This window comes from Ovis canadensis, chromosome 3 (genome assembly GCF_042477335.2).
Source record: "Ovis canadensis isolate MfBH-ARS-UI-01 breed Bighorn chromosome 3, ARS-UI_OviCan_v2, whole genome shotgun sequence".
In the NCBI taxonomy this organism is placed as follows: Eukaryota; Metazoa; Chordata; class Mammalia; order Artiodactyla; family Bovidae; genus Ovis; species Ovis canadensis.
In genome coordinates, this window is record NC_091247.1 from 45,445,233 (window position 1) to 45,467,359 (window position 22,127).

Genomic DNA, 22,127 nt, shown 5'->3' on the forward strand with positions numbered 1-22,127 from the left:
GGTTCTGTTTTTTAATCTTGGAGCTAGGATCTATGAAAGGAGGTCACTGATGCCAAAAGTCAGTGAAGAGCAGAAGCTGACAACAGCGAAGGCAGTGGGGATAAGGCAATGGACAAGGAATGTTAAGAGAAGCTGCTCTGCTCTGCTTCCATGGCCATTACTATTTTTATTATGATATTACCTTAAGATAGAATTTACGTACCATAAAACTTACTATTTAGTAGGCAGTTGTCTTAGTTTAACAAATGCATACAGTTTTACAACCTCTACCATTCCATTACCCCTTCCCCAAATTCCCACGTATCCCCTCCACCCACTGATATTCTTTGGTGCATTCTGTCCCTATGGTTTTGCCTTTTGTAAATGCCACCTAAATGAAATCATATAGAATGGAGCCTATTGAGTCTGATGTCTTCCATTAAACAGAATGCATCTGAGATTTATCAATGCAGTTGAGTGTATAAACTACTGCAGCCTTTCAATAATGCATTTTGTACATGGTTTAAATAGATTGTTACTATTCCTACCGTCTACACAATAAAGCCCAAATTTTGAGCAATCATACACACACAAAAACAAATATTCGGAATCAGACTCCACTTTTAAGTCCAGGTATTCCATCACATCAATGGTGCTCAGTCTCTTGAACTAGACAGTTTTATACCTCAATGCTTTTGCCCATCTATTCCTTTTGAAATGTCCTTCCTCTCGTTTCTTTGCTCATCTAGTGAATTCTAATTGTCCTTCAATAGCTCAGATAAATTGTGATCTCTACTGCCTCTCTCACCACCACTACACTATACTTCACACTACAGCACGTGTGTGTGCACAGACATATGCACACACACACACACACACACACACTTCCTGTTCCTAATCTCTAATGCAGTGTGCTTGGAGAGGAGGTAATATGGTATAAGTAACACTCTCATTATTGATCTTATAGTACTCTAGCCTATGTCTATTGTAGCCCAGTATACTGTATCATACTTTTTATGTGACTGCCATGTTGGGTAGGTTGAGAAGACTGTTGAAGACAAAAAGACTTTGTATGAGCCATGTTTTTTGATTAGTTCATAGTAGAGTTCCCTGTACTGAAAAGGGCTAAAACAAAACAAAAAAGGATGTGTGAAGTAGCACAGGAGAGCAGACATGTTCCCAAATGTTTTTGAAGATGTTCCGTGTTTCATGAACTCCCTATAAATTCCACCCTCTCCCTTCAAAAGGAAAAAAAAAAAAAACCTTTGAAAGTCACTCTTATAGAACATTTCTTTCTTAGAAAAAGAAATATAATTACTCTTTTTGTTTTCTGTTTCATCCATTTTTGAACTGGCTTATTTCCCACCTAAGCAAAATCAAGCATCACTAACATATTTATTGGAAATACACCTCCCTTTGTCTTGGAAGTTTTAAGATAAACAATATGACTTTAGTAGAATGAATATTTTTACTTCATGTTCAGATTGTGGTAAGAGTAGCAATGAATACTGTTGAACTGCTTATGGCAGCATTCCACATATCTGCTGTCTTTAACCCAGTATAAAAAGAGGTTAACTCTTGTTCATTTCCAAGGCAAACCATTCAATATCACAGTAATCCAAGTCTATGCCCCAACCAGTAATGCTGAAGAAGCTGAAGTTGAACGGTTCTATGAAGACCTGCAAGACCTTCTAGAATTAACACCCCCAAAAAGATGTCCTTTTCATTATAGGGGACTGGAATGCAAAAGTAGGGAGGCAAGAAACACCTGAAGTAACAGGCAAATTTGGCCTTGGAGCACAGAATGAAGCAGGGCAAAGGCTAAAAGAGTTTTGCCAAGAGAACATACTGGTCATAGCAAACACCCTCTTATAACAAAGAGAGAAAACTCTATACATGGACATCGCCAGACGGTCAATACTGACATTAGATTGATTATATTCTCAGCAGCCAAGATGGGGAAGTTCTATACAGTCAGCAAAAACAAGACCAGGAGCTGACTGTGGCACAGACCATGAACTCCTTATTGCCAAACTCAGACTTAAATTGAAGAAAGTAGGGAAAACCACTAGATCATGCAGGTATGACCTAAATCAAATCCCTTATGATTATACAGTGGAAGTGACAAAGAGATTCAAGGGATTAGATCTGATAGAGTGCCTGAAGAACTATGGATGGAAGAACTACAGTTCATGACACTGTACAGGAGACAGGGATCAAGACCATCCCCAAGGAAAAGAAATGCAGAAAGGCAAAATGGTTGTCTGAGGAGGCCTAACAAATAGCTGTGAATAGAAGAGAAGTGAAAGGCAAAGAAGAAAAGAAAAGATATACCCACTGAATGCAGAGTTCCAAAGAATAGCAAGGAGAGATAGAAAGCCTTCCTCAGCAATCAGTGCAAAGAAATAGAGGGGAAAAAAATAGAATCGGAAAGACTAGATATCTCTTCAAAAAAATTAGCGATACCAAGGAAACGTTTCATGTAAAATTGGGCTCAATAAAGGACAGAAATGGTATGGACCTAACAGAAGCAGAAGATATTAAGAAGAGGTGGCAAGAATATCCAGAAGAACTATACAAAAAAGATCTTCATGACCCAGATAATCACTATGGTGCGATCTCCAACCTAGAGCCAGACATCCTGGAATGTGAAGTCAGGTGGGCCTTAGGAAGCATCACATGAACAAAGCTAGTGGAGGTGATGGAATTCTAGTTGAGCTATTTCAAATCCTGAAAGATGATGCTGTGAAAGTGCTGTACTCAATATGCCAGCAAGTTTGGAAAACTCAGCAGTGTCTACAGGACTGGAAAAGGTCAGTTTTCATTCCAATCCCAAAGAAAGGTAATGCAAAAGAATGCTCAAACTACCACACAATTGCACTTATCTCACATGTTAGTAAAGTAATGCTCAAAATTATCCAAGCCAGGCTTCAAAAGTATGTGAACCGTGAACTTCCAGATGTTCAAGCTGGATTTAGAAAAGGTAGAGGAACTGCCAACATCTGTTGGATCATCAAAAAAGCAAGAGAGTTCTAGAAAATATCACCTTCTGCTTTATTGACTATGTCAAAGCCTTTGACTATGTGAACCACAACAAACTGTGGAAAATTCTTCAAGAGATGGGAATACCAGACCACCCCCCCTCCTCCTGAGAAATCTGTATGCAGCTCAGGAAGCAACAGTTAGAACTGGACATGGAACAACAGACCGGTTCCAAATAGGAAAAGGAGTATGTCAAGGCTGTATACTGTCAGCCTGTTTATTTAACTTATATGCAGAGTACATCATGAGAAACGCTGGGCTGGATGAAGCACAAGCTGGAATCAAGATTGCCGGGAGAAATATCAATAACCTCAGATATGCAGATGACACCACCCTTATGGCAGAAAGCGAAGAACTAAAGAGCCTCTTGAAGAAAGTGAAACAGGAGAGTGAAAAAGTTGGCTTAAATCTCAACATTCAGAAAACGAAGATCATGGCATCTGGTCCCATCACTTCATGGCAAATAGACGGGGAAACAGTGGAAACAGTGACAGACTTTATTTTTGAGGGCTCCAAAATCACTGTAGATGGTGACTTCAGCAATACGTGAACTGTGAACTCCCTGATGTTCAAGCTGGTTTTAGAAAAGGCAGAGGAGCCAGAGATCAAATTGCCAACATCCACTGGATCATGGAAAAAGCAAGAGAATTCCAGAAAAACATCTATTTCTGCTTTATTGACTATGCCAAAGCCTTTGACTGTGTGGATCACAAGAAACTGTGGAAAATTCTGAAAGAGATGGGAATACCAGACCACCTCACCTGCCTCTTGAGAAATCTGTATGCAGGCCAGGAAGCAATAGTTAGAACTGGACATGGAACAACAGACTGGTTCCAAATAGGAAAAGGAGTACGTCAAGGCTATATATTGTCACCCTGCTTTTTTAACTTCTATGCAGAGTAAATCATGGGAAACGCTGGGCTGGAAGAAACACAAGCTGGAATCAAAATTGCCGGGAGAAATATCAATAACCTCAGATATGCAGATGACATCACCCTTATAGCAGAAAGTGAAGAGGAGCTAAAAAGCCTCTTGATGAAAGTGAAAGAGGAGAGTGACCAAGTTGGCTTAAAGCTCAACATTCAGAAAACGAAGATCATGGCATCCGGTCCCATCACTTCATGGAAAATAGATGGGGAAACAGTGGAAACAGTGTCAGACTTTATTTTGGGGGGCTCCAAAATCACTGCAGATGGTGACTGCAGCCATGAAATTAAAAGACACTTACTCCTTGGAAGAAAAGTTATGACCAATCTAGATAGTATATTCAAAAGCAGAGACATTACTTTGCTGACTAAGGTCCGTCTAGTCAAGGCTATGGTTTTTCCAGTGGTCATGTATGGATGTGAGAGTTGGACTGTGAAGAAGGCTGAGAGCCGAAGAATTGATGCTTTTGAACTGTGATGTTGGAGAAGACTCTTGAGAGTCCCTTGGACTGTAAGGAGATCCAACGAGTCCATTCTGCAGGAGATCAACCCTGGGATTTCTTTGGAAGGAATGATGCTAAAGCTGAAATGCCAGTACTTTGGCCACCTCATGAGAAGAGTTGACTCATTGGAAAAGACTCTGATACTGGGAGGGATTGGGGGCAGGAGGAGAAAGGAAGACCGAGGATGAGATGGCTGGATGGCGTCACTGACTCGATGGATGTGAGTCTGAGTGAACTCTGGGAGATGGTGATGGACAGGGAGGCCTGGTGTGCTGCGATTCATGGGTTCGCAAAGAGTCGGACACGACTGAGCGACTGAACTGAACTGAACTGGTGACTGCAGCCATGCAATTAAAAGATGTTTACTCCTTGGGAAGAAAATTTATGACCAATCTACACAACATATTAAAGAGCAGAGACATTACTTTGTCAACAAAGGTCCATCTAGTGAATGCCATGGTTTTTCCAGTGGTCATGTATGGATGTGAGAGTTGGACTATAAAGAAAGCTGAATGCTGAAGAATTGATGCTTTTGAACTGTGGTGTTGCAGAAGTCTCTTAAGAGTCCCTTGGACTGCAAGGATATCCAACCAGTCCATCCTAAAGGAGATCAGTCCTGAATATTCGTTGGAAGGACTGATGCTGAAGGTGAAACTCCAATACTTTGGCCCCTGACGCAAAGAACTGACTCAGTGGAAAAGACCCTGATGCTGGGAAAGATTGAAGGCAGGAGGAGAAGGGGACGACAGAGGATGAGATGGTTGGATGGCATCACCGACTCAATGGAGATGAGTTTTAGTAAACTCTGGGAGTTGGCAATGGACAGGGAGGCCTGGCGTGCTGCAATCCATTGGGTCCGAAAGAGTAGCACATGACTGAGTAACTGAACTGAACTGACTTAACTAGAGAAATTTTCAGGTTCTATTTTATAGCATTTTTGCATCTCATGCCCTTCAAACAGATTATACAAATATACTTATATGAGAATATTTCTTAAAATGAAAATACTCAGGTTATTAATGGTGTCTTATATGATGAATAAAATTTTGAGTGTCGAATTAAATTTTATTTTAAATTATTTAGGAAACCTTATAATGTTCATTTAGCTTTGCCTTCTTTTAAGGTGTTAGGAAGCTAAGAATTATTGTGAGACTACTTTAGATGCTTCCTTCAGAGTAACTAAAAGCTTCTCTTCAGAGTCAGATTAAAAAATGACACTTCTATTGAAAAGTATCTTCTAAAATTTCCATGAATCTCTTTTTATGGCTAATGTTTACCAAAGTCATGGTTACTGCTCATAGAAATTATAAAGTTCTCACGTGTCTGAATTAGTATTTTCAAAATTAATAAATGTACAGTAACATCTTGGTTATATATACTCCAAAGCATCATCATTCAAATACTATTAATATAGAATGGGTAATGGGTAGGACATGGTATCTGAATTTGTATTAAGCAATGATGTGCTTTGAAGTAGTTTTCTCTTTTCAAAAAAATTTAAAGGTGTTCTACAAGAAGCATGCTTTTTTTTGGGAAAATAGTCAATAAGTAAAATAACTTTATATTCAAAAGATTTTATTTTAGTCAATTATAAATTCGTGAGAACAGTGTGGGCTGAAATAAAGGTAAGATCTGCTATATAAGGTGAAGTTTCACTAAATAAAAAATATTAACATATTTTAAAGAAATATATATAGGGGGAACAATATATGATGAAAAAAAGTTTTTACCTTGTGTGAAAATCTTAAGTGCACATTACTGATATATATAACTCATTGAGTCTGACCAAATGAAGATCTCTTTAATAATGCAAGTTATTGTGAGTACATGAAAGAATAAACTGTTTTCTATTAAAAGTAAAAATAAACTCTGTGCTTATACTAATCACTCAATTACATGAGGTTTTTCTGTTTCAATTACCTATGAGGTTTATTCTAAGACATTAAATGTGGATAGTCCTTGTTTTTAAAAAAAAAAGTCTAGCTATGCTAAAACCTGTTTTCCAAAGCAGTTAAGAGGTAAATAAACACTAAAGAGTTTCCCCTGCAATAGCATCTACTGCTACTGGGGGTGGGGAGAAGGGTGGAGAAATAGTTTTAGGATTTTAATCCCAATTATTACATCCAAAAATTATGATGGAAAATTATGGAAATTATGTTGTACAGATAAACAATTATTTATTGAGCTTCTTGAGACATCTGGGCATAAGAATGATACCAAACTTTAGAATTTAGTACTGGAACAGAAATACAATTTACTGTAAAGTACAATACTACAAACTTACTTATTAAAGTGTCAGATACTTTCCAAGACGTTATTAATTTATTCACAATGTATTTTCAATTATTGGCTCTTTGCTTCTCAAAAAGATCATTATTAGAGGGGTTTATCTAACTTCAGAGTCTTCTTTCTGCAGCAGCACTATGTTGAACGCTATTAGTTGTTTACTTTGTTGTTGTTGTTGTTTTTTAAGGATACAAAAGATTCCTGGGTTACAAATTTACGATCTAATGTTATGATCTAACAACACACAAGTGTGCAAAGAAAATGTTCACATACCTTTAATGAAAATTGCACTAATGAACTCAATATATATTATACATAAATTATTAGACTACAACTCTTAATCCAGGTGTTAAAGAGTTTATATATCCCACAGTAGGTTAGCCTTCTGTATAAGAGCTGGTTAAGGAATACTCACTCCCATTGAAAATAAATGTGTCCTAAACTCTTGCTTGAATGGAAACTCTTGCCATGGAAACAGACAGTGAAAGGAATATTAAAGCCGTTTTATGGTATCTAGTTGCTCCATTAACTCAACTGTACATGATTGTTTTTGAGACTCTTCTCCAAGTTCAAACATGTCAGGCTTGTTCTTCAAGACTTTCAAGCTGGGACTTATATTAAAAAACAGTGCCAAGCAAGAAGTTTAAGTAAACATAAAACCATCCCAGAAACAACTACAGGAATTCAACTTGATTATATAAATTCCTCATCAACACATCAAGTAGTGAAACCAAACATTTTCATTGGATTTACAGTTTATCTTGTTAAGATTTCTTCTTTGACCTATAGATTAGTTGAAAGAATATATATATTAATTTTCAAAGATATGGATTTTGCTCTAAATATTTTTTATAATTATATTTTTAATTGATTGATGATTGCTTTATAAATACTGTTTTTTTCTTTTAAACTGATTTCTAGATTAATTGGACTTTCTGAAATGTGTTTAAGATTTACTTTAGAGCCTAAAATATAGTCATTCTCCATTAAGAAATTAATCCAATGGTATAGTATTTTATGAGGCCAAAATTGTCTAGTCTTTAAATCTTACTGATTTTTAACTTGGCCTATTCCATCAATTATATAGAGAGATGTGCTATATATAATTGCTTATATAATACAGACTACTAGTTTCTTCCTGTAGTTTTTCAAAAGTTACTTCTATTTTGATAATATGTAATAAAGTGGATGCAAGTTCAAAAGTTACTAAAATTCTCCCTCATTCCATTCTGTTGTTGTTGTTTAGTCCCTAAGGCATATCCAACTCTTTGCAACCTCAGGAAACGAGCATGCCAGGCTTCACTGTCCTTCACTAACTTCCAGAGTTTACTCTGATTTATGTCCATTGAATTGGTGACACCACCTAACGATCTCATCCTCTGCTGCCCTCTTCTCTTGCCCTCAATCTTTCCCAGCATCAGGGTCTTTTCCAATGAGTTGGCTCTTTGCATTAGGTGGCCAAAGCACTGGAACTTCCGCATTCTCCTTCCAATGAATATTCAGGGTTGATTTCCTTTAGAATTGACTGGTTCGATCTTGCTGTCCAAGAGACTTTCAAGAGTCGTCTCCAGCACAATTCGAAAGCATCAATTCTTTGGCGCTCAGCTTTCTTTATGGTCCAACTCTCACATTCACACCTGACTACTAGAAAAACCATAGCCTTGACTATACGGACCTTTGTCTATAGAAAAGTGATGCCTCTTTTTTAATATACTGTCTAGGTTTCTCATAGATTTCCTTCTAAGGAGCAAACATATTTTAATATCCTGGCTGTAGTCACTATCCACAGTGATTTTGAAGCCGAAGAAAAGAAAATCTGTCACTGCTTCCACTTTTGCCCTTCATACTTGCCATAAAGTGATGGGACTGGATGCATTTTACCCCTCAGTATTTCATACATTCCATTCTACCCCTTAGTATTTCTTGTAAATTGGTAGTTATTACAACCAGTGGTTTGACTAGATCTCATTTTAATTCTTTGGCAAGTATACTTATGACAGTCCTATTTACTTGCTATTATAGTATATCAGGAATCACAAAGGCTTCAGATAGCTCCATGGTAAACAATCTGCTTGTAATGCAGGAGAGGTAGGAGAATCGGGTTTGATCCTTGGGTCAGGAAGATTTCTTGGAGGAAGAAGTTGGCAACCTACTCCAGTATTTTTGTCTGGAAAATCTTGGGTTTAAACAAGTGCCATGTTTGCACTTGCATGAACCTGCAAGTGAGAGGCTCCTTAAAATTTGGACCTTAGTTGCCACTCTTGCCTCACCTTAGATCTTGCCCCACAGTGCATGCTGTTGTAGGTCTTTTCTTTTTTCTTTTTGTTTCTCATTATGATGGGGTGAAATTTACCCAATACTGGGAACTGAGAAGGTTCTGTATGAATCTGCTCAAATACTTTAAATATGTTCTTCATGCAGTAAAGGTGGGCTAATCAATGCTTTTATCATCAGTAATGTACCCTAAAGTGATCCTGCCAATATATATTTAAAACAATTTATCATTTATTTTTAATTCCTAAGCCTTTATAGAGCTTTCAGCAACTAAGCCAAACATGAGTCATTATCATTAAGGTGTTCAAAATGTATTTACCTTAATCAGGTTCTTTTTCTATATGGCGGCTTTTTTTTTTTTTTTTTTAATTCTCAGCTGGAAAACTGTGACAGGCACCTACTCAGTTACTCCAGAATACACTGATATAAAAGAGCAACCTTTAAAAAAATAACACTTAACTGCTTTATAAAATTTGTTTCAAAATGCAAGCATCCTAGTCATGGTTTATTTCTATAAGCAAAATGTAACATTTTACCTCTTCCAATAAATACAGTCAGACAAAAATCAAAAGGCAAATTCTCAGAGGTGGTTTCAGTGCCAGGGTTCCTGGTTTAGACTGCAAAGGTCTTTTAAGTGGGTTACTGCTAGTATAAATTTGTCAGATTTGCCCCCTTTGTGCACCAGGGCTGAGATTAGAGTTGAAGCAAGGCAATGCCTAGGGCTGGCTTCCCAGGTGGCTAGGTGGTAGAGAAACCACATGCCAATGCAAGAAACATGGGTTCGATCCCTGGGTTGGGAAGATCCCCTGGAGGAGGAAATGGGAACTAGCTCTGCCTGGGAAATCCCATGGACAGAGGAGCCTGGCAGGCTACCTCATGGCGTCACAAAGAGTCAGACACAACTGGGCACGGAGTGCCTAGGGCACAAGATTTAAGGAGGCATTCACTTTTAAGGTGGTGCCGATGCACAGTCTTCATTTCCACCCATGTGAGAAGTGAGTTCTTATATTTAGTGTCCTAGGAGCCTCTATTGCAGTGCTCTAGTCAAGGCTCTGCAGTGCACCTATCCAAATATATTTTAGAATTGACATCGTAGGTGTCAAAAAGTAGTTTTTTCTCAACAACTTTGCCAATAATGCTATGCTCTGAAAACTACCATATCTTTTCAGACCACCTTGCATAAATGTAGCAAACTGACTTTGAAGGAAATACTACTCAACTTTGGGTTTTTTGTGTGTGGTTTTTGTTTTTGTATTCTGTTTCTAGACTGTTTCTAGACTTCTTTATGCTCAGTGGCAAAATATTCTGAAGATTTTCCTTTAAAGGTTACATTGCTTGATTTTCATGTCATTCTGAATGACTATTTTCAGTGGTCATCATTCATGTTTTCTCACAGAAGAGACACCAAAGTTTGGGTTCATTTGCATCTCCACTATAAAACTCATATTTTATCTGTGGCACAGCCTGCTAACTGTTCCTAATATCCATTTTACTTATCTTCCTTAGTAATAGAACCCTTGAGTTTTAGCTGGGTAATGCAATTGACCAGAATAAAGATTAATTTTTCTGTCTCTTTTGCTAGAGGCTGCTGCTGCTGCTGCTAAGTCGCTTCAGTCGTGTCCGACTCTGTGCAACCCCACAGACGGCAGCCCAACAGGCTTCCCCATCCCTGGGATTCTCCAGGCAAGAACACTGGTGTGGGTTACCATTTCCTTCTCCAATGCATGAAAGTAAAAAGTGTAAGTGAAGTCGCTCAGTTGTGTCTGACTCTAGCGACCCCATGGACTGCAGCCTACTAGGCTCCTCCGTCCATGGGATTTTCCAGGCAAAAGTACTGGAGTGGGGTGCCATTGCCTCCTCTGTTGCTAGAGGCAGGTGTGGCTATTTCCCCGCTTTCTTCTTGTTGACTGGAATGGGACATATCAACTATGGTTCAAGCAGCCATCTTGGGCTACCAGCTGGAAGTGTATACTGAGGATGCGGGATCAGCACAATAGGAGACTGGGTCCCTGATGGCTTTAAGGCTACCGTGTCAGCACTAGACCATCAACATTGGTAAAAACAGAAATACATGTTTCTTTTACTTAAACTGTCATCAAGGCTTTCTATTGCCAGCAGATAATCCTAATTCCAATTGAAACGGCATTAACTGGAGATTTTTATGTTTAGTAAGTAACAATTCTGAGAGGATCCTCATTCATATTAAGAAAAAGTAATTGCTGTAGTCATTTTGTCATCAAATGTCATTTGTTCTTAACCTTTAGCTAAAGTCAGCTACACTGAAAGAAGAGTGGCTATGTACTGGAGAGAGAGGAAATTCCAGAACATAAACTATTTTGCAGGGAGATTAAATTATCATTAAAAAAGTAAAGGGAAAACTGAAGGCATTCCAAAGAGACAAGCAATACAGTTGATGTTTACAACTCAGTCCCAGTTGTATCTTTTGCCTTTGGTTCGGCTAAAATTTCCTCTTGTTTCCTAACAAGTTATCCTTTTTCTTAAGAAAAAAAAAATTAACAAAATAGCTTCCTTCTATTAGTCATAACCAAAAGAATACTAACCAATAGACCAGGTGATACATAAAGCAGTGCCTCATTTATTCTGTATTATTGAGGAACAAGGTATTCTGGTAAGAAAGGTATTCCAGTAAATAAAAACTTTACCAGTAACTTAAACTTATCCCCATTGTGCCCACTGCAAGCTATCATTGAATGCAGTTTGGCATTTTACAAAATGACTACGCATTTATCATCATATTCAATTAAATTTTGCTCTTCATTCCTTTTAATGATTTTCCTTCGAAGTTATGAGGTACTTTCAACTTACATATGAGGAAATTAATAGTTTGGTCATGTGCTTATTGCTTTTCAGCATGAGTGGCCCACAGGAACCATTCCGCACAGTTTTGCAGACAGAAATGGAGGTAAAGAACTTTATAGAAGGGGGCCTTTATATATAAAAACTGAAAAGCATGTTTGTTTTGTGGTTCGAATTTGCTGCTAGGATCAATCAAAGAGACTGCTGTATGTAACTCTGACTTCAGTATAACCTGGGCTTCTTACATTTCTGCAAATTGTAAGTACTCAAAAATATACAAGTGTAAAGCTTGGGTCTCTATAAGAGCATTCGAGAAAGAGGTCACAATATGAGTGAAGGCTTGAGTCACTTAGCTGAGCTGTTAGATATGAATAATGTTTCCACTTTCAGAGATGGAGTAAGTGGACAGTGTTTTATTGCTAATCACTGGAGTTCTAATCAAGCTTTTTGAGGGAGCCCTTCTCCACATGATCAGGCTTATTTCACCATCCAATGTGCGGGGGTGGGTGGGGGGAAGCTTCTCCACATTATCATAAGTGCAAGTTGAATTTTTTAAAATTCATTGACAATTAGCTATTTATATTGTGATTTTTACAGAATTAGGTATATAGGGCTTAGTAAAATACCTTTGTGATGTATTTGGCAACAAGGTCGTTTATGTACCTAAGCTCTTATTATCTGACTCGCATTTTATACTAAGTTGCATGAATCATATCTAGGAGTTCAGAGTTATATACTTACTAACTTAAATTCACAGTCAGTAAATGGTGATCAGCCACCATTGAGCCTAATTTATCATTTTACCTTATTGGATGCTTGTGTTTTAAATGTCAGGTTACATCCCTAAACATTGGTCTTTTTTACCAAGTTGGCTTAAAAAGTGTCATAGTTTTCTCATTTTACAAATGCAGAAATCAACGGTCTGGGGTGAGGAGTTTATGTAGATTTATTACACTGGGGGATTCTTAACTGCCTTTAGGGGGGTAGTTTGAATTTTATTTACAATATAAATATATGCTTATTATCTGTTTAAATTCTGGTCTTGGCTTTTTTTTTATAAATTTTCTTAAAAATAAGTAGTTTTAGGTTACAGGTGGAGGAAAGTAATCATCTGGCTGAGCACTCTTTCTATGACATGATTAGCCTCTGCAGTCAATTGCTAGTGAGTGCAGTTTAGCATTTTGTTATCCAAAACAAAATATAAATATTTGGTATAAATATTATTATTCAACTAAATTTTGAGTCTGTTTTCTTTTCCAAAAAGCTTTATTTGAACTATTGCTTCCTTTCCAATTTAAAAATATAGTAAATAACTGGCCAAGAAGCATATTGTTTTAAGCATCAAAACACTAATTTTAGTATAAACATTTTTATATAAAACACACTGTCCTTGGGCTTTCCTGGTGGTGCAGAGGTTAAAGCATCTGCCTGCAATGTGGGAGACCTGGGTTTGATCCCTTGGTTAGGAAGATCCCCTGGAGAAGGAAATGGCAACCCACTCCAGTACTCTTGCCTGGAGAATACCATGGACAGAGGAGCTTGATGGGCTACAGTCCACGGGTCGCAAAGAGTCGGACACGACTGAGCAACTTCACCCCTTTCCTAAACAGAACATTGTATACAAAGCATAAGACTCTTTCATGTTGACTCAAGATTGTCAAATGGTCATTATTTTACTAAGCTTTAATACTGCAAACAAAGTCTTCAGGAACTACTTGGATATGCACACACACACATGCACATACACACACACAAACAAGTCTATTCCTATAGTAGGCCCCATGCCACTGCTCTTTTTCAGCTACCATTTATCATTTTTTATTATCATCAATATGCCATTGATTCTAATCTTCTTCCTTCTCTCACACATAACTGTGCAGTTAGTAGTTTCCAATTTCTTTCTTACTTTTATTTTTTTTGGCAATGGTTCATTTTTTTTTCCAAATGAAATCTTACATAAATATACAAAATAAAAAGATTTGTGCTATGGAAATGGAACAGAAGATCAAGTTTTCTATTATTAAGCCTCTATACCTGGTTTCCAGTGCACAACACTGAGGTGTCTGATGGAACCCCAGGCCACCACCAAGCCAATACTCCTGGTCAAACCTGAGAGTAACTTTCTCTATTTTGAGGGATGAATTTTGGGGGAAAATGTCATCTGGTATCTAGTACAAAGTGAAAGTGAAAGTGAAGTCGTGTGCGACTCTCTGCGACCCCATGGACTGTAGCCTACCAGGCTCCTCTGTCCATGGGATTTTCCAGGCAATAGTATTGGAGTGGATTGCCATTTCTTTCTCCAAGGGATCTTCCCAATCCAGGGATCAAACCCAGGTCTCCTGCACTGTAGACAGATGCTTTACTGTCTGAGCCAACAATAAAAAAGATCCATGATCTCATTACTCAATAGCCTCTGAGTATAACAAACCAAAAGAGAAGAGAAACATTTTATAAAATTCAAATGTTTAAACAACATAGAAAGGGGAAAAAGGAAAAGAAATGCCTCCTTCAACCTTGTGCATACCCACCATCCCCTCAAGATCTTTCTCCTCAAAAGTTACTTGTGAGTCCTTCCATAATGTATAGGAGCATGCATGTTTGTCTACATGTGTATATGTGTGTGAATAAGGCCTTTTAAATAAAACTTTATACATACAAAAGTTACCATACTATACAGTTATGCACTTCGTTTTTCCTCATTTAATAATAATATCAGCAATCTTTTTTAAAATTAATCTTTCATAGCTGTGTTTTACATAGTTGAGTTATCCAAACTAACTCCCAGATCAGCAGAAGGTTACTGTGAATACAACTGATTGTGTGTCTGAACATGATGAGGCATTTTCCAAGAGAAGCATGGTGGTAAAATGCTCAGTTTTCCCCATAAAGATCATTTATTCCACAATATGTCTACAATGGAACACTACCCTCAAAATAACATAAAAAATAGCTATATTATACTTCACTGCAATAGAATTCAATCACAGTGAGTAACACTATTTCTATGGAAAAATGTATTTAAGAATTCTAACTTGGAACTGGAAATACCTGTCTACAGGTAGAAAGGCACAATGGGAAATATGAGTTTTAGACTCAAAAAACCTGAATTTTAATCCTGGCGCTGTCAATACTAGTTTTATCACTTTGAGGAAGTTACTTAACTAAGGTTCAGTTTCTCAGTGTAAAAAGGAAATAATGGTATTTATTTCTCAGGTTGTTTTGTGGATCAAATGAAGTTATAGAAAATTGCCTGGCACACAATAAGGTACTGTTAAGTTCCTTTCCATTCACTTATGAAGAGATTCAAAGAGGCAATGGCCTCCAGGACTCTTGCCTGGAAAATCCCATGGGTGGAGGAGCCTGGTAGGCTACAGTCCATGAGGTCGCTAAGAGTCGGACACGACTGAGTGACTTCACTTTCACTTTTCACTTTCATACACTGGAGAAGGAAATGGCAACCCACTCCAGTGTTCTTGCCTGGAGAATCCCAGGGACAGAGAAGCCTGTTGGGCTGCCATCTATGGGGTCGCACAGAGTCAGACACGACTGATGCGACTTACCAGCAGCAGCATGAAGAAATTAGGATTTTGTGATTAGCTTTAAACTTCAGTGGCCTACAGAAGGGGGACAGGGAGAGAGTAGGCAGCAGAATAGAGATTCAGGGAAACAGGACAGTTGTAGGTATTCTTGATGTTTAGAATGGATAAAGAATCTAAACAGCTTCTTGATTTTGACAATGCCTCAACTGCCGCCTTTATTTTTGCTCTCATGGGTATAGGAATTGACCATCTCTTTTGCTTTATATTTCTGTTCTCTACTACCTTCATTTATAGACTCTCAACTTCCCTAGCCAATAGCAAGACAGAATTTAGTCCTAGTTTCTCCTCCTAAAGTTACACACAGTTAAACACACCTGATATAAAAACACACACCTGCAGACTGACTTATAAAATGGCAGAGTGAGGACCTCAGTGAACTCACTCCCCCTCAAACAACGAAAATAAAAGCAAACAAACTATTTCAGAACTCTGGCATTTAATGAAAGGCACAGAATGAACTATAAAATACAACAGGAACTACTGAAATTTGATGCCCTTGAGAAAAGCAGCAGCCCAGGCATCTGAGATGGAATATGGTCCAGAGAGCACGTAATTAATGAATATGCCAGTTCCAATCCTGTCTGTTGGCTGGGGGACCTATGACCTTTATCCTTCTGAGTTTAAGTTTATCTCTCCCCCCGCCCCCAACTACCTGTGAGAATTAAATAATGTCATATGGTAACAATAACAAAACACTCATGAGTACTGTCATGAGTTATTTACCTTAAAAAACTTGCTAAATTCAGCATCTCTACCTTTCAGATAAAAGATACACTATTTGCAGTCAAACCATTTAGAAGCTTTAGACTTTGTTCTAAGACTGCACTTTACCTTTCCATGAAGTTATTATCCATTAACATTTCTAAAAAAGAATGACAATAAGGCCACAATTGTAATCTAACATAAATCAAAGGGACAGTATTGAAATTCTTCAGCAAAGTATTTCTCTGCACTGGGTGTCAATCTTTCTGGTACATTTCTCAAAAAGATGATTTCTATTCTTTCCTCTATATTAGAGTAACCTGTCTATCATGACTAGCTGCTTTAGAGTATATCCTTTTTTCAAAGCACCAACCCTACAATTATACTGCCTTTCTCCCTCTGACTTCAAAACAGCATTTAAAAAGCAAATCTTAACCCAGACAATCCAATCTATAACATACTATAAATTTATAGACTTCCAAATGTATATACAGTGTTACAATATAATGGATTTACTTATATTTTACTTTTATATGATCAAAATATTAATAGCTAACCATGACTTTTCTTAATTTGAAAACGAGCAAACATTAATACATGTTTTAATAAGATTAAACTCCTACCTTAGGAGAAGTGGAGAGATCTCTTCCTGCAGAAACACCTGTGTTTTCATTTACTCCTCCTGTCTTTGGCGAGATGGCTGGTGGGGCTGGGGCTTTTCTTTTTACTCTCCTTTCAGTTTCCAGTTCTTGAACTGGACTTAGCAAATTGTTTGGAGTCGGTTTAGGTTCATAAAAAGGATTTGATCTAAATGAAGAGGAATTACTGTTAAATATCTTTATAAAAATAGTTTCTTCCCAACTAAAATACTGTAATATGTTTATAAAACTAATCATAAGGGAAAACCCAAACCAATGATAACTTACAATTTGGAAATCATCACAATTAATCTTTTGTTTTGTGAATCAATAACAATAAAATCTTTGCTTTTAAGAAGTATCTTAAAATCTTTAAAATACAAGTCACACTCAGCTCTGCTATATACAGACCCTTGGGAAAATGTTTGTAATGAAAGTAAATACTATGTATTCTCAACATCCACAGAAAAGGAAATAAGATGAGGAACATTTATTTATTTTTTAATGCTCCTCTCACCAAACCTTTTTTCCCTTGCATTTCATCTCTTCCTCTGTGTTAAAATTCACGTGTTAGGGACTATCCTTTAGAAGTTCATTCAGTGAAGCTCTTTTGATAGCAAATTCTCCCAGGCACTGAAAATGTCTTTATTTCAGTCTCATACTTAAATGATAGTTTAGCTGGGTAGTTTATTCTGCTGCTGCTGCTGCTGCTGCTGCTAAGTCACTTCAGTCGTGTCTGACTTTGTGCATCCCCATAGACGGCAGCCCACCAGGCTCCCCCGTCCTTGGGAGTCTCCAGGCAAGAACACTGGAGTGGGTTGCCAATTCCTTCTCCAGTGCATGAAACTGCAAAGTGAAAGTGAAGTTGCTCAGTCATGTCCGACTCTTAGCGACCCCATGGACTGCAGCCCACCAGGCTCCTCCGTCCATGGGATTTTCCAGGTAAGAGTGCTGGAGTGGGGTGCCATTGCCTTCTCCGTAGTCTACTCTAGTTGTTAGTTAATTCACCTCAGTGCTTTGAAATATTAGCCCACTGTTGGCTTAGTACTGCTCTTTTGTAATTTATCTCGTTTCTGGTTGTTGTTAAGATCTCCTTATGTCTGGTTTTGAGCAATCTTACTACAACATGTCTAAGTGTGTACTTCTTTTATTTATCTGGCTTCAGATTCCTTGAATTTTCCTGGAGACTCATGTGTTTCAGTAGTTCTGAAAAATCATCAGCCATTATGCCTTTGATAGCCTCTTTGTTATTTTCTCTATTCTTTTTGCTAGAAAATCATATCAAATTATGTTGAATTACCTCTTTCCTACATATTTTTACAAATTTTTATATCTCCTGTGTTACATTCTGAATAACTCCTTCACATTCTTCACAAGATCCATTTAACCTTTTCTCGTTTCACTGTGTCTAATTTAATGCTCAATTCTCCATGAATTTTAATTTCATAAGCATATTTCTTTATATGGCTTGTGTATAATACCTTAGGTAGAGAGATTTGAGTCATTAATCATTTATACATATTTGTTTTATAGTCTCTATCTGATAAATCTATCATTTGAATTCCTTGCATTTATAATACTGGTCTTGACTCTTCTCTAGTTTACTATTTCCTTGTGTATTTTGTAATTCTAGATTGTGAGTTCAGAACTTATTGAGGAAATCCTGTGTAGTCTGAGGTGGGAGTGCCCCTGTTCAGAGTTTTCAGGCTTGCATTTGCCAAGCAGTTTAGGAGCTACTTTGTTTCTTATTTTCTTGGCTTGGGGGGGTTCCCAGACTATCCTGCCAACATAACATCAAATCCACATGAGGGTAGGTTTAGGCTTATAACTTCCTAGAGAAGTCTTTTTTTCTCTACCTAGAGTTTAGGTACAGACAGAAAACCTTCCTTTCCTGTTAACTCTCTTTATGAGTATTTATCCAGTTGAAAGAAGTGAAAAGAAAGTGAAAGTCACTCAGTCATGCCTGATTTTTTGCGACTCCATAGACTGTAGGCCACCGGGCTGCTCTGTCTATTGAACTCTCCAGGCAAAAATATAGGAATGGATTGCCATTCCCTTCTCCAGGAGATCTTCCCAACCCAAGGATTGAACCCAGGTCTCTTGCATTTAAGGTGGTTTCTTTACCATTTTGGGCTTCTCTAATAGCTCAGTTGGTAAAGAATTTGCCTGCAATGCAGGAGAGGCTGGTTCGATTCCTGGGTTGGGGAGATCCACTGGAGAAGGGACAGGTTATCTACTACTCCAGTATTCTTGGGCTTCCCTTGTAGCTCAGCTGGTAAAGAAGCCGCCTGTGATACAGGAGACCTGGGTTCAATCCCTGGGTTGGGAAGATCTCCTGGAGAAGGTAAAGGCTACCCACTCCAGTATTCTGGCCTGGAAATTCCATGGACTATATAGTCCATGGGGTTGCAAAGAGTCAGACACAACTGAGCGAATTTCACATCCTTTACCATTTGAGCCACCAGGGAAGCTAGTTAGTCATCCATAAACACAAGTATCTAGTATATACAATGATTATTCTTCCTATTCCTATTATAATAAAAGTAATAAACTTATATTTTGGTTATTTTTATTAGTTTGTTGCTTTTTTTTTTTGCAATACCACTTTGTTCCCGAGAGTTCAATATCTTGTATGCACAGTAACAATAGCATTTCTGAGTCTACAAGGCTAAGACACAGACCACCCAAACATAATAAGTATACCAAAGGAACTCCATCTAGTCAGATAAGGTCTGTACTGGTAATAGGCTTCTGTGTTCAATTATGTACATTCTTTTAACTGCAACAGGAATAGATTTATTTAAAACCAATAACCAAGTATCTACATCTCTGCCTCACAACAGTCTGCTCTCATGAGACTCTGGGTACCAAGTAATCTAAACCAGAGAGGTGAAATAAACCATACTTGTATGTCACTCTCACTCTGTACTAGTTGCAACAGTTAGTGTCATGTGACTCCTTCTCATTGAGCTAGAGATATAGCCTCAGAATCTCTCTTACCTCTGCTCAGGCCTTACCAAGTTATTTTTCAAACGTTAAAAGTAGTTCAAAGGGAGGTGAAAATAAAGAAATGGGATTTAAAAGAATTTAACACCAAAACTTAGAAAATGAAAAAACATCTCCCCTCTCCCCCTCAAAACTTACTCTTTGCTATCTGATGTTAAATGTTTCAGTACTGAACAAACCCACTTCAATCTAAGTGAATTAATTGACATGTGAACTATTTCAGTGATATTTTTAAAAATTATTCCTGATTACCTCTCTCTATAACAAATTTGCAAAGAAGTCCATTACACGGTAGCTGTCACAATAATCATCATTAATTTGCCATATAAGTATGATTAGTTTTAAGAAAAATTTTGAGGATTTAAGGATCAGTTCATTTCAGTCACATAGTCGTGTCCGACTCTTTGCGACCTCCACGGACTGCAGCACGCCAGGCTCCCCTGTCCATCAACAACTCCCAGAGATTACCCAAATTCATGTCCATTGAGTTGGTGATGCCATCCAACCATTTCATCCTCTGTCATCCCCTTCTCATCCTGCCTTCAATCTTTCCCATCATCAGTGTCTTTTCAAATGAGTCAGCTCTTTGCATCAGGTGGCCAAAGTATTGGAGTTTAAGCTTCAACATCAGTCCTTCCAATCAACACCCAGGACTGATCTCCTTTTAGGATGGGCTGGTTGGATCTCCTTGTAGTCCAAGGGATTCTCAAGAGTCGTCTCCAACACCACAGTTCAAAAGCATCAATTCTTTGGCACTCAGCTCTCTTCACAGTCCAACTCTCACATCCATGCGTGACTACCAGAAAAACCATAGCCTTGACTAGACAGACCTTTGTTGACAAAGTAATGTCTCTGCTTTTTAATATCCTTTCTAGGTTGGTCATAACTTTCTTTCCAAGGAGTAAGCGTCTTTTAATTTCATGGCTGTAGTCACCACCTGCAGTGATTTTGGAGCATCCCAAAATAAAGGCTGTCACTGTTTCCCCATCTATTTGCCATGATGTCACAGGACCAGATGCCATGATCTTACTTTTCTGAATGCTGAGGTTTAAGCCAACTTTTCACTCTCCTCTTTCACTTTCATCAAGAGGCTTTTTAGTTCCTCTTCACTTTCTGCCATAAGGGTGGTGTCATCTGCATATCTGAGGTTATTGAAATTTCTCCGGGCCATCTTGATTCCAGTGTGCTTCTTCCAGCCCAGCATTTCTCAATGATGTACTCTGCATATAAGTTAAATAAGCAGGGTGACAATATACAGCCTTGACATACTCCTTTCTCTATTTGGAACCAGTCTGTTGTTCCATGGCCAGTTCTAACTTGCTTCCTGATAGGGGTTTCTCAAGACGCAGGTCAGGTGGTCTGGTATTTTATCTCTTTAAGGATTTTCCACAGTTTATTGTGATCCACACAGTCAAAGGCTTTGGCATAGTCAATAAAGCAGAAATAGATGTTTTTCTGGAACTCTCTTGCTTTTCCGATGACCCAACGGATGTTGGCAATTTGATCTCTGGTTCCTCTGCCTTTTCTAAAACCAGCTTGAACATCTGAAAGTTCGTGGTTCACGTATTGCTGAAGCCTGGCTTGGAGAATTTTGATAATGACTTTACTAGCGTGTGAGATGAGTGCAATTGTATGGTAGTTTGAGCATTCTTTGGTATTGCCTTTCTTTGGGATTGGAATGAAAACTGACCTTTTGTAGCCCTGTGGCCACTGCTGAGTTTTCCAAACTTGCTGGTTATTGAGTACAGCACTTTCACAGCATCATCTTTTAGGATTTGAAATAGCTCAACTGGAACTCCATCACCTCCACTAGCTTTGTTCGTGTGATGCTTCCTAAGGCCCACTTGATGTCACATTCCAGGATGTCTGGCTCTAGGTTGGAGATCACACCATCGTGATTACCTGGGTTGTGAAGATCTTTTTCGTATAGTTCTTCTGGATATTCTTGCCACCTCTTCTTAATATCTTCTGCTTCTGTTAGGTCCATACATTTCTGTCCTTTACTGAGCCCATCTTTCCATGAAATGTTTCCTTGGTATCTCTAATTTTCTTGAAGAGATCTCTAGTCTTTCCCTATCTATTGTTTTCCTCTATTTCTTTGCACTGATCACTGAGGAAGGGTTTCTTATCTCTCCTTGCAATTCTTTGGAACTCTACATTCAAATGGGTATATCCTTTTTTCCTTTGCTTTTTGCTTATCTTCTTTTCACAGCTATTTGTAAGGCCTCCTTGGAAATGTCATTTTGTTTTTCTGCATTTCTTTTTCTTAGGGATGTTCTTGATCCCTCTCTCCTGTACAATGTCATGAACCTCTGTCCATAGTTCATCAGACACTCTTGTCTATCAGATCTTGCC

General features: G+C 38.0%; 1 protein-coding gene across 6 annotated transcripts in view; it reads right to left on the reverse strand.

Annotated features, from left to right (window-relative positions):
- EHBP1 (EH domain binding protein 1) overlaps positions 1-22,127 on the reverse strand; it is a 352,008-nt gene that overhangs the window by 156,190 nt on the left and 173,691 nt on the right. For all 6 annotated transcript variants that reach the window (XM_069583033.1, XM_069583030.1, XM_069583031.1 and 3 more), the window contains one exon: positions 16,752-16,935. In XM_069583033.1, coding sequence (XP_069439134.1) covers positions 16,752-16,935 — 184 coding nt within the window. The remainder of the gene's footprint in view (positions 1-16,751; positions 16,936-22,127) is intronic.